This window comes from Micromesistius poutassou, assembly GCF_964030765.1.
Source record: "Micromesistius poutassou genome assembly, chromosome: 1".
NCBI lineage: Eukaryota > Metazoa > Chordata > Actinopteri > Gadiformes > Gadidae > Micromesistius > Micromesistius poutassou.
In genome coordinates this window covers 4,355,402-4,368,453 of record NC_140271.1, presented here as the reverse complement: position 1 = coordinate 4,368,453, position 13,052 = coordinate 4,355,402, and the positions used below count along the sequence as shown (strand labels likewise).

At 47.0% G+C, this 13,052-nt stretch overlaps 1 protein-coding gene across 6 annotated transcripts in view; it reads right to left on the bottom strand.

Annotated features, from left to right (window-relative positions):
* The window catches only part of brd4 (bromodomain containing 4), a 35,460-nt gene that overhangs the window by 11,303 nt on the left and 11,105 nt on the right, over positions 1-13,052 (bottom strand). For all 6 annotated transcript variants that reach the window (XM_084488152.1, XM_084488148.1, XM_084488150.1 and 3 more), the window contains exons 2-10: positions 8,117-8,555; positions 7,539-7,676; positions 7,276-7,411; positions 4,342-4,688; positions 3,213-3,602; positions 2,957-3,085; positions 2,519-2,752; positions 1,747-1,991; positions 43-389 (exon numbers count right to left, since the gene is read on the bottom strand). In XM_084488152.1, coding sequence (XP_084344278.1) covers positions 43-389; positions 1,747-1,991; positions 2,519-2,752; positions 2,957-3,085; positions 3,213-3,602; positions 4,342-4,688; positions 7,276-7,411; positions 7,539-7,676; positions 8,117-8,377 — 2,227 coding nt within the window. In that variant the 5' untranslated portion in view covers positions 8,378-8,555. The remainder of the gene's footprint in view (positions 1-42; positions 390-1,746; positions 1,992-2,518; positions 2,753-2,956; positions 3,086-3,212; positions 3,603-4,341; positions 4,689-7,275; positions 7,412-7,538; positions 7,677-8,116; positions 8,556-13,052) is intronic.

Below are 13,052 nucleotides of genomic sequence, written 5' to 3'. Positions count from 1 at the left end.
TTGCAAGACAAGCAGCGAGCTCCTCGTAAAACGCTCGCTCACCTGAAACCTTCTTCTTCTTGCGGAGGCAGGTGGACACGTAGCGCTCCAGCTCCCGCAGCGTGGACGGCTTCAGCGTCTCAAAGTCGATCTCGATCTCGTCCGGGTTGGAGTTCTTCAGCGAGGGCTCCCGCGACTGGATGATGTGGACCACGCGCCCAAGCTTGTCGCCCGGCAGCTTGTTGATGTCCAGGCTGAGCTGCCTCTTCTCCTCGTAGGACATGGGCTTGCACTTCTCCCAGGTGGCCGACGAGCCGGCCGACATGGCCATGGCCGCCGCCGCGTCGTCCTCCAGGCTGGGCGTGGGCAGCAGGGTGGGCGGGTGGCTGTTCTTGACCCCGTCCTTCTTACTGCAGGGTCGTGACACGCCAAAGCATAGGGGAGTTAGCCACTTTACTATGTGTATATTGTTTATACTGTCTGTTTTTGTATGCCGCATTTGTCTTTACTGTAGCATTTACTTGAGCGTCTATTTTGGTTTTCATAAGTACTTTCATGTTACATAGTAGACTCCTATATTTTATTTGATTTTTATTGTCCATCTTTTTATTTTTATTAACGCTAAACCTCAGAAAAAGTATTTACTTTTCTAAATAACTCACTCAACCCAGAAAACTTAAATGAGCAAATAATAGTATATATCCTTCTGTTGTGCAGTTCAAAGTTTTAAGACAAAACAGATCAGACAAGACATTTCCTATCACCTTATCTGTTCACCGTGGGAAACGTCTTCTCGATTGCTTTGTATGTCTACATGTGACGTAATTGACAATAAAGCTGACTTTGTATTTTTATTGTATTGTATCTTAACCTTGTGTTTTTCCACTGCTGCTGGGCTTTTGTAACAAAAGGAATTTCCCCTCCGGGGGATTAATACGATTGTCTATCTATCTTAAGGGAGGGTTCTTCTGGAAGCTGGTTTAGGATGCAGGCAAGTGGCCGTCTGTTTGTGAACTGACTAACATGTAGTTCATCTATCGGCCTATTGGTGACTCGCGGTGGTTGGAATGCAACAAGGGCACCATTCTGAGTCAATGTGAAAATTGGGATTTCATTCCCTTAATATAAAGCGGATAATTTTCTTTGTTCGGTTATAATCTCAGTGGCTAGTTCCTCTCAATATTATTAATTTTGAGGTTTGACAGTTTTATTTCAGTAAGGAGTTATGGATTTAATATCAATTAGTTTTGGCCATAGACCACTGCTGGGTGGCCATTCAATTCCTGCCATCAATGTGCCTAATGGCAGAGCCTATTAAATGAAATCTAGGGCTTTATGACTGTTCAGTGTACTGTCAACGATGTCTCGGATGCTACGCCCATATTCTTTAGTCTATGGATGCAGGTAAACAGGATATATGTGGTGACGGGAATCGCCACAATACCCAGTCTATTTTCTAAACATCAATATATATTTCATGGTTTGTGCCTATGAATATAGAGCTCAGCGTTTTTTGTAATTTTATGCAGTTATTCATCACTGTGATTCCTGCAAAGACTCGAGTTTAAACCCTTCACACTCATATGGTACAGTGCAAAACCCTTTTCATTCCCTCAGCATTTACTAATGTTAAGAGATCCCTCTTTAAACATGACCCAATAACCTAGAAATGCGCCATATTCCAGCAGGAGCAGCGGCTCTACTTTAACTGCATCCTGACATATTTGCGTCCCCCGGCTCCAGTGCACCACAGCACCCCAGACTGACCTGGGCTTCTTCTTGGGCAGCAGGTCCTTGTTGCTACTGTGGCTGGTCTTGACCTTCTTGGGGAGCTGCAGCACGGGCATGGGCTCCTGGATCTCGTCCACCAGGCCCGTCATCATGCCCCCCTTCTTCTTATGCTTCTCCTTCTTCTTCTCCTTCTTCTCCTTCTCTTTCTCCTTCTCCTTCCTCTTGGGCTTGGTGGCCTGCGGCTGGGAGAGGGCCGCCAGCTGCTCGTGGACCGCCTTCAGCTGTAGCACAGAGACGAGCAGGCACTGAATCACTGAGACAGACTTTGGACACTAATGATGGTTATGCTTGGCCTGGCTATTGCCAGACCAAACTCAAACTATGATTGAGCTTGGTCTGGGGAGACTGCTGTAATTTTTTTTTCAGCACAGGAGGCGTGATCAACGGGCATAGTTCAAAAGACTCTGTCCGCAATTGGCTGCTTGCCGTCACTTCCCTGTCGTCGTTGTGTTAAACCAGCCAAGGTGGAAAAGCCAGCTTGGTGATTGGCTCCCGTAAAAGCGTATCGGAAGCAGAAAGAAATGTATTGCTCCTCTCCAGACCCTGCTGCAGGGCGAATTCAAATCGCTGGCAGAACAGTCTGGGGGCACGCAGTCTAGGTAATGCTTGGTTTTGATAAAAGCCTGCAACCTTAAAGGTGCTTTGACTACCGAGACCACGTGCATTAGCTGCTTTGGATCGGCGCTAAACCATGTCCCAGATTTAATGAACCACAGTCCCACCCCCTCCGGCTCCCACGACCACGTACCTGCTCCTGGAGCTCGGCCAGCCGCTGGGCCCGCTCCTCCTCAGAGTCGTCCGTGGAGGACTCTGAGGAGGAGGAGGAGGAGCTGGAGCTGTCAGAGGAGGAGCCAATGCGGCCCATGGGGGGTTGGGGCTTGACAGGGGCGGGGTGGTGCAGCAGCGTGGGGGGCGGAGGCACCGCGAGCGGCTTCATCTCCAGCTCGTCCGGCATCTTGGCAAAGCGCATCTCGAACACGTCCTGTGGGGTGGAGCGAGAGACCCTTCAGCTATGTTCTTTTTTTTTTATCTCCGCACAAAACGTTGATATGACACGGATGTAAATGTTTAAATTCTAAACTTGGCATACAGTACATGAAGGGGTGAGCGATATGTTAAGATGATGCGATGAGAAAGTTTAGGTGATAGTTCACAGTCAACATGTTGACAGAGAGTACCCCCGTACCTGTAGCTTGCGTGCCATGCCCACAACTTCGTGGTCGGGGGGGTTGTACTTGTAACAGTTTGAAAACATTAACCGCACGTCAGCAGCAAACTCCTGGGCTTCCCTGTATTGCCTGTTCTCCAGCTTGGCCTGCAGAGCACGTAGTAAACCAATAAGCCACGCCCACATTCCTCCCTTTTTGTTACACTTGACACAGGTGCGTGCAATTATTTAAACCAGTTTTGCCGCAAACAACGAGACACACACGACCACACACCTTGATGCTGCTGAGGTCCATGGGGTGTTTGATGATCTCGTGGTAGTCGTGGAGACGCAGCGCGTCCACGTCCACGGGCTTGTAGAAGGGCCAGGCATAGGCCGTGTGCTTCTTCGAGAGCATCTCTCTCACCAGGCTGCCGCAGTAGCCCAGCTGGTCCTGGGGCTTGGGGCTGAGCCCGCCGCCGCCGCCGCCGCTGGGCCCCAGACCCATGGCCATGTGGTGCTGGGAGTCGGGTGCCTCCTTCTTGATGACCTTGGTAGGCCGCGCGCTTTCCCGCCTGGGCAGCGTCTTGCCCGACTTGGACTCGGCCGCAGGCGACGACTCGCTCATCTGGTCGTTGGCCGTCGGCGTGGTGGTGTCCGCTTTCCTCTTCTGGCTCTTTCTCGGCTGGACGGCGACAGGAGAGAGCGTTGGGAGATAATGAGACACTGAGGCGATGGGTGGTGCAGCATGGCGGAGCATGTTGAACTAGAACTATGCTGTGAGCCACATTGTAAGCTATATCTCCGCAAAGACTGGAGGAGAAATGTCAGACACATTGGATCAGAGATAATAGACGATTCGTAACACCCTATGGTGCTATCCATTTGTATGGTACGCCTGCCCGTACGAGTCTATAAGGTGTAAATATCCCAGCTTTCTTGTGGCATTTCACTGAGGAACGCCCCCTTTTGGTCTGTCCCACTCGTAGGAGTTCAGTGAGGCTGACCGTACGACTCGAAAACAAAAATGGCTGCGCCCGTAGAGAGAATTATTTTCTTTGTATTTGTACAAGTAGATGTAGATTTGTAGATTTTAAATGCTCTTACACACTTGATTACATTGCTACTTTATTCCGGTTGTATTGTGTTGTTGTGCTGTTTGTTTTCGAGCTGGTTTGCTAAAGAGGCTAATGTAGCTAACAATAACAACGACTAGCCAATGAGAAACGGGAACGCTGTAAGTGCTGCAAGCCAGGAAATTACGTCACGTTCTCGTTAGAGCAGCTCAGACGTATCGGCGTACCATACAAACGGATAGCAGCATTATTTCCCACCTGGGATTAATAAAGTACATCCTACCATATGGCTAACCACACTACAAGTAAACTGTTGGCGCCGTTGCAGCCTCTGTAGACGGTACTCACTTTGATCATGGGAGGAAGTGTGTTCTGCAGCATGGGAGCAGTGCTCTGGATGGCCAGAGGGGGGAGGGTGGTCTGGGCGGGGGGCGGCAAGGGGGCCATGACGTGTACTTGAGGGATGCAGTCCATGGACGGGGCCATGGAGTAGGGGGCTCCCAGCTGCGGCGCGTGGCTAGGTAACGTAGGGGGCACGCGCGGCGGGAGGGCCTGCATCACAGGCTGGGGCGGTAGCGACGGCGGGCCCTGCGCCGGACCCCGGGTCTGGGGCGGCACAGAGAGGTTTGACAGGCCACGCGTGTGCGGGGTCGTGGACGGCGAATCCACGATGGGCCCCGGCTTCATGCTCATACCTGGTTCAGGGACACAAAGAGAGCTGGGTGTTATTTACGCTCTGAACGCTCTGTCCATTTCTACGGCATGAGTGGAAAGATACAGAGCGTTGGTGGGTCCACAGCGCTTCCAATCGTGCAAAGCTGGGCACCTTTCTTTCTGGACTAGTTGGATAAGCCCCTGGGATCTATAGACTAAAAGGACTGTATATTGAAGCACCTTCCCAGGTTCTGTTCCGACTGCATGGTATACCTAGACTGGGTACCCCCCAGCCCATTCTGCCAGCGATTTGAATTCGCCCTGCAGAAGGGTCTGGAGAGGAGCAATACATTTCTTTCTGTTTTGATATGCTTTTGCGGGAGCCAAACACCAAGCTGGCTTTTCCCCCTAGCGCGCTATATGCAGGTTTAACACAATGACGACAGGGAAGTGACGGCAAGCAGCCAAGTCATTTGAACTAGGCCCGTTGATCACGCCTTTTGTGCTGAAGAAAATGACAGCAGCCTCCCCAGACCAACGTGCAATCTACGTTTGAGCTTGGTCTGGCAATAGCCAGGCTATGGTATACCTGTTCGTCGCCTACTAGTTCGCCTATCAACGGCCAAACAGGTACAGGTAACCCCTACACGCAGCCCACACCTGGTCCCAGCACGTCTTCCTACCGCTGTCCTACAACTCTGTGCTCCTATGGACCTCTGCCAGCGTATACCTCCCTACTAGGAGACCGCTTTAGACAGAGTACCCTCATCTCTCCCTACTAGGAGACTGCTTTAGACAGAGTACCCTCATCTCTCCCTACTAGGAGACTGCTTTAGACAGAGTACCCTCATCTCTCCCTACTAGGAGACTGCTTTAGACAGAGTACCCCCCTCAGCTGTCCTCATGTCTCTATGGCCCCTTTTCCACCGACAGTACCAGCTCAACTCGCCACGACTTAACGTGGCATGACTTGGTTTGGTTCCAGCCACGTCGTGTTTCCATCTAGAATGAAGTACCTCTTCAACGTGGGCGGGTCGTCATAGCACGCATGCGCGAAACTGCGACACATACGCGACCACGCAACACATAAACAGACAGGGCTACACACAGGTGCGTCTCCACCTCTGTCACGGCCCACGGCGTGTTCTTGCGCTCTGATCCTGCCATGTTCAATAATCAATCACAGTTGTTGACTGAACGCTAATGCTAGTATTTAAAGATGTCGGGTGTCAGGCTCGGACGTCGCACTCATTATTGTGGCGTCCCTCTGGCCAATCAGTGGCCAGCAGCCTGTTTACATCACATAAAGTTATTAGATCAGCTCCCTTGGAACCTCGACGGAGATTAAACTAAAAAAAGTTCCAGGTACCAGGTACCTAATTTTGGCGATTGAAAAAGGCGGGCAGAGTCGAGGCGAGTTGAGCTGGTACCGTCGTGGAAAAGGGGCATTTATCTCTCCTGCCATGCTCGTTGTGGGCTCCTCTATGGTGGGACATGTGGCCCTCCCTATAGCCCAGACCCCCTGCCTCGCTGGTGCTCACGTTCTGGACATTCAATCTGAGCTCAATTCAAGAACAACATCTTTCTTAACTTCAGGCCAAAGAAATATGTCCCTTTCAACTACAGCCAATAGAGCTAGGGGTCAATCCTATTCCCCATTCTTTTCTTGACCGGCATCCTTCCCTGTGGCCAGTCGCATCTGTTGTATATCCTAAACTGGCCCATTGGTCCATGCCTTCATTTCCTCAAGGCTGGATTACTGTAACGGGCTCTTCATTGGGATACCTGGCAAGACCATACAGAAGCTACAATACATCCAAAACAGCGCCACCAGGGTCCTAATGAGAGCCCGTAAATACGAGCATATCACCCCCATCCTTCAATCACTGCACTGGCTCCCTGTCTCATCCCGGATCAACTACAAAATTCTGCTACTCACTCATAAATGCATCCATGGACACGCACCTACCTACCTTCAAGAACTCATCACCCTACAGTCCACTACCCTCACTCTCAGATCCACAAACACCCTGCTCCTCCAAATCCCTAGCACTAGGCTCTCCACCATGGGAGACAGAGCTTTCTGCTCGGCTGCACCACACCTATGGAACTGTCTCCCAATCCAGATGAGGGCCATTCAGAACCTGGACTCTTTTAAAATAGGCCTGAAAACCTTTTTATTCAGAAAGGCCTATGGCTGTTAATCTTTATTGAGTATGCTTTTGTTTTCTTTACCTTGCTTTTAACTTTTTAACCTTGTAGCACTTTGAGATCTCTTTGATGAGAGGTGCATTAGAAATAAAATGTATTATTATTATTATTAAACTTTTTATACGGTCAACACTCCGCTATATTAATTAGTAATTCCAGATGATTTTAGCAACCTAGCCACTCTCCGAACCGGTTTAGCCTCTATAAAAAAAGGACTGGATGTCACTCAAGTTTCTTATTTAAAAATAAATTCTGACAAAACAGCTTCTTAATATTGTCCCTGAACGTCCCAACGTCAATCCAAACTCTAGGAATCCGGCCGTTATATTTGACCCTCAATAGCAATTCGAACACCAACAAAACGGTTCAGTCCAGTTTCTTTCTACTCAGAAACAATGACCTAATGGGACAACGTACCTCCTTCTCGCCGGCCCCGGCCACGGCCCTTCCCCGTCATGACGACAATCTCGGTCTCCTGCTCCGGCATCTCGGACACCTTCTGGAGGAACACCTTTTCCAGGGCCTCGGCCATCAAGACGATGTCGTCTCCTGGCTGCAGGGGAAGACAGACAGTGTTGTTGACCCGAGTTCAGTCTGAGTCATCCATGGCCATCGTCATGAGGCTCTGAGAGAATTGACGTTTCCAAGTGCTCGGAAACAACGGAGGTTACCCACGTTACCTTGTTGTAAATGTAGCAGTTGGTGAACATGGCGGTGAAGTCGTGGATACATTCTTGGGCATTCCAGTAGTAATGGTTTTCAAGCCTTTTCTTGATTGTTCCCATGTCCATAGGATATTTGATAATATTGTAGTAGTCCTGGAAGAAATAGGGGGAATGTAAGCCAACGCTGTGTTTATTCTAGGTGTGTACCTGTGTTTCAAATGTTAAAAATCTTGCCATAATGCAGTGAAAGAACATGGTTTAAGTAATCACTGATCACTCTCTCTTAACATTATTTCTTTGAATAGGTTCAGAAGATCAGTTTCAATACTGGTTAGATGTCCAATTTCTATCTGAATTGGGACAAATCTTGGCAGGAAAATGAACCTCATGAAAACAAAGATGCTTCTAAATCAATCCAATGGCTCCAGTTCAAATACACTGTTTGACTAAATTTAACCCTTAGCCAAAATGTTAATTTTATATGAAAAACGTATTCCCAATTTAGACAATGATTCTTCTTCTTCTTTTCGGTTAAATAAGATGCACAAGCATTTGTGCGTACACTACAGATCCAGACAAGCACCGACACTTACGGGCAAGCTGAGCTTGACAGCATCCACCGGCAGGTGAAAAGGCCAAGCAAAGTTGTGCTTCCACAGGGACTTGAGCACCACCTTCAGCAGGTACTGCAGCTGGTTGGTCTGCCGCTTGGGTCTGTTGGGGTTGATGTACTCAGGGGGCAGGGGGTTTGCCCCGGTGCCGCCCACGTGCACCTTGGCCGGGGGCTGCCCCTGGCTGCTGCTGCTGCTGCTGCTGCCGCCCGACATCTGGGCAGCATTCAGGCCGTCCCCCATGCTGGGAAAGTGGCGTGCGGGTTGGGGTCCCGGAGCGGGTGGCGGAAGCTGAGGTGGAGCAGGGGCAGGGGCAGGGGCGAAGGTGGTGGTGTTGGTGGGACACCAGTTCAGTCTTGGCCCCGGCACAGACTCCACTGACAGAGCACTGCTGATCCCATTGCACTCCTCAGTGGACTCTCTGCAGAGGAAAGGGGTTGGAAGCCATTACACGACAAGTCGGGCACTGATTGAATTTGGTACAGAGCCACCCTTATGACGAAGCAGTGATTCAATTTATTCTAAGTGGAGTGGTCCCAGCTACTGAAATATCAATTTGAATATTGCAACAGGGAAAGCTTCAATGTGTAAAACATGGCGGGCTGGGAGCCTGAAGCTTAACCCCAGAAATGCATAATCAATCAATTCACATATGCGTATCCAACACACATTTTTCAATATCCCTTTGTTTGAACTATGGCCAGAGATGTATCAGGTTTTTTATTAAGATATGAACTTTCCCTATGAATCATTATTTGTGAACAATACACCACTCTCGAAACTATGATACATGACGGCTTCTCAAAACGTTTGTCAGGGTTGTTGATGTACCAGTGACAGACAGGGATGGGATGAATCATGAATTGAATCATTCCATTACAAATCCATTTTTTGATTATGTAGTTTATCGTTTAATAATTTACTTTAAGTTAAATAAGTTACTACAATGATATTATACAGTTTATTTTAGCCAAACGCCAAGTTGAAGTTGAATTGGCCCACGCATTAGCCAATTAGCGTGAGTGTAAGAAGGCTCTCCCTCTTTAAATTAGTCTTATCGGTTTCAGATTTTGATACATACTCTATATGGCAAGTGCAATATACATATTGGTGATTACACTGAAATCGCACAACCGCTGTAGTATAGTTAATTAAATACAGAATACTAAAGCTCGGGTGATCATATTATCAAAATAAATTTTTATTTAAATACCTGTAATTTACACTAAGGTAGGTAAACGATTTTGTTACTATAATAAAAGGAACAAGAGACAGGGTAGGCTGGCAGTTATATGCAACATAAGAAAGACCTGCAGTAAAGGGAAATGCCAGAATGCTTTCTACAAACTAAACAGTGTCTTTCTCCAATCAGTTATAAGTGCTTTGATTAGCAGCAGTTGATCATCCAGGAAGAAATTTTGAGACGATGAATACCAGAAAAAGGTATGCCTTAATGTCTATTTCAGCACTAAAAAACGAATATCACCATCTTAGAGATAAACCCATGTTCCAAACCATTTACAAAAAATAATGAATGTGCCAGTTGTCTACTAGCAACAAGCACTTAATAGCCGTGAAGTAACTGGCCGACGACCGTCCACGTATACACTCATGTGATGCGGCCGATATGCCTCACCCCACTTGTACTCAAGCATATGGGAAACAAGGTGTACGCCAGCGTGCAAAGACTGCCCGGCAGACGTCTGTGTATACGTTTCCCCCGGTTTATTTAAACTATGTAAACAACTCAAGGAATGCCGCGTCTCTGCCTTGTGGGGTCACGGGCTGATCCCTTTGGCTATCTTATGACAGCTGGAAGAGATGGTCAGGGTTCAGCACACCAACACATAGCTTCAGTGTGTCGCGCACACGCACACACACACACTGTAGCTATGGCTGGGAACTCCTGTACACCCCAGTTAACCCAGCTAACCCAGCTGAGTTATATCATTAAACAACTTTGTAAAAATAATGATAGTAAGTAACAGTATTATTAGTCGTAGTCCATGGTAATAATAGTAGAAACAATGACAATAGTGTTATTCGTAGGTATTAATAGTAATAATGAAGAAGAGAAGGAATAAAGCAGAATGACCCACTCTTGGACGCCAACATCAAAATCAACCTCTGCTCCCTCCCGCACGCCATCTTGAGAATATGGATGTGGGTTTTGGTTGATAGCAGATCTGCACAACCACACACACCTTATACTACAAGTTTCAGAAAAGCTCATCCCTCTCTTGGACACACACACACACACACACACACACACACACACACACACACACACACACACACACACACACACACACACACACACACACACACACACACACACACACACACACACACACACACACACACACACACACCTCGCCTGTGACCCTTGGTCGTGATATGGAGGATATACTAAAAGGCCCTGCGATGTCACTAACAGAATGCTACGTGCCATCAGAGCAAAGTTGAACGTTTGCAAAGTGGTCAGCAGAAAATAGGATTTTACTCTTTTCTCAATGGTCTTATTTCTGTAACACTGATAAAATGGCATAGATTACTATGTTGAAGATCATCTATGACATTACCATGGTTAAAAAGGTCCACTGCCCCTTTAGGAATGCAGGTTCACTAGACTAAAGTGGCCTACAAGGTTGTTTACACAGAACAAGTGATGGCCATATTCAAACACAGCAGGCGTGATTACAATCTTCCCCTGTAGGGACGGGATGCACATCACTGACAGTGCATGGACTTTGACATCCATGCAACTGACCAAATAGCTACTTACCGTATAACGGTGAGCTTAGAGGTCAACGTCAACATGGCCTTTTTTTCTCCTAAAACATTTCCAAGAAATGATTCATAAAAGGGATATCGTTTACAGATCTTAAATAAATGAGAACCCCCCCCCCCCCCCCGCCGCAGGCCACCCAGTTAAGTGCCCAAATGGAGATTTCACATCACACAAACAAAAGTACACTTTGTTTGTTTGGTGAAAATGTCTACAACCAGTAGGCAGACTCTATGACTATTTCATAACAGCGTTGCACCATATTAGAGTGCGTTCCTGTGAGGTGGGTTGAGCCTGGCCAACCGTTGCCTGCTTACTCATGCTGTCTCTGCCGTCACCGGGCTTCTGGGAAACCTATCCTTTCACTGTGGCTGGCTGCATTCCTGCATCACCTCTGTCCTTCAAGGCTCAGGTCAGCCACATCAGGGCTAGGGTGATCACGAAGGGTACAGGGATACAATCACTGTACTAACAAGTCTAAAAATACCTGACTAGACATAAAAAAAAACAACTTTGGTGGGAAAGAATGTCCCTGAAACAGAAATTGAAACGTTCAATACAACAATGCGATGATGCAAAGGGGCCCTGAAGACACAGCATAGTGCATGAGACCGTGTAATGAGTCACTCTCATTACAGGAAGCAGGCCAGGACCTTGTGATCACTGCGTTGGCCTGCCCAAGGCATTTCAACTAAGTGCAGCAGAGCCTCTTGAATGAAAGCACGGAGGGCAAACACATGAACACATGTGAACAGGTGATTAGTATAGAAATTTAAACTGGTATCAAAATGGCAAATTATCAACTTGCCTTTTATAGTGAGTATTTTCAGTGGATTCCCAGTCCCCAGCAGTCCATAGTACAACAATTATTTACATTTACAGCTGCTTAATGATGAAATGTTAATAATCAATACAGGTAACTTAAAGCATATTAAGCAACTGACCATCCAGATCTTGCAAGTTCAGATTTCCGTTTCATGCTGAAGATTGGTCTGGCATCCATCCCATTGCAACCAACTTGGAAAAACAAAAAACAAAGTGGGGACCAACCCAACTCTAGGAGTTTTAATCCTTAACTGGCTGGGCTGTAATTGAGATCGCCACCTCTTCTGAGCCTTCAGTGCAATTTTCTGTAGATCTTTTAACATCGTTATTCGGTCCATTTCAGATAAAATGGTTTTGATTGCTCTGTTGATCGCCACCCTATCTTCTTGTGCCATCATCATTTAAATTTAATTCTGCAGAATGTGATTCTCACTGCTTGCTTTGTCATGAACTAAAAACCCCTTGCCCTAGAACTGATTGGTCCATCAACCTTTTGATTTGAAGTTAAAAGAGGATGGCAAACTGAACTTGCAAGCCCAGGATAGTGTCACGAGGCTAATGGGGTTGTGTGTTGGAAAGAAACATTTCCAAATATCTCTGCACTGCCAAAGCGCTGTTGGTTTTAATTAAAATATCCTTACCACCCTCCACTTCTGTTTAATAGCTCACAAAACAATGTCTCTTCCATAAAACACTACTCACCACTAGTATTTTAGGTTTACAGCCCTCTTCTGCAATAAGACACGAGTGTGTTTACAGTTCAAACATGGCAAAGATAATGCGAATGGATCTTGTAAAATCCCGCCATGCGTGTTATGGGCGGGCGGGAAGTCTGTAACCTAGTAGCACAAGTATCCAACAAGTAGACCCAATGGAAATTAGTATTAATGTGTTTGGCTTTGGGACACAGTAAAAAAGCCCCCCAATTGTGTTTATTGATATGTCTTAGAACCGGGGTGACAGAAGGCTGGAGAGGACCGTTACCCCACTGACTTTAATACCTGTGTTTCACCAGGAGTAAAACTGTTTTCTGATTGCCCTGCACCAGGGGGAATGGATCCTGTTCTGTTGAACCCAATGTCAATGCGACAGACATTGGGACATTTGAAGAATGAACACTAGTAAGTCATCCATCTTACAATCATGAGCACAAAAGCCTTTTATTTTCTTCTAATAACACTGCTAGATGCCAAATGTTTTTTAAGTGGTTTGAAATTGCTGAATTTAATGAAATCACACGTTGTTGATGGGCTTAAAAGGAGTTGATTCCAGGACTACAGTCGTCAGTCGTTGCTCAGAATTGAA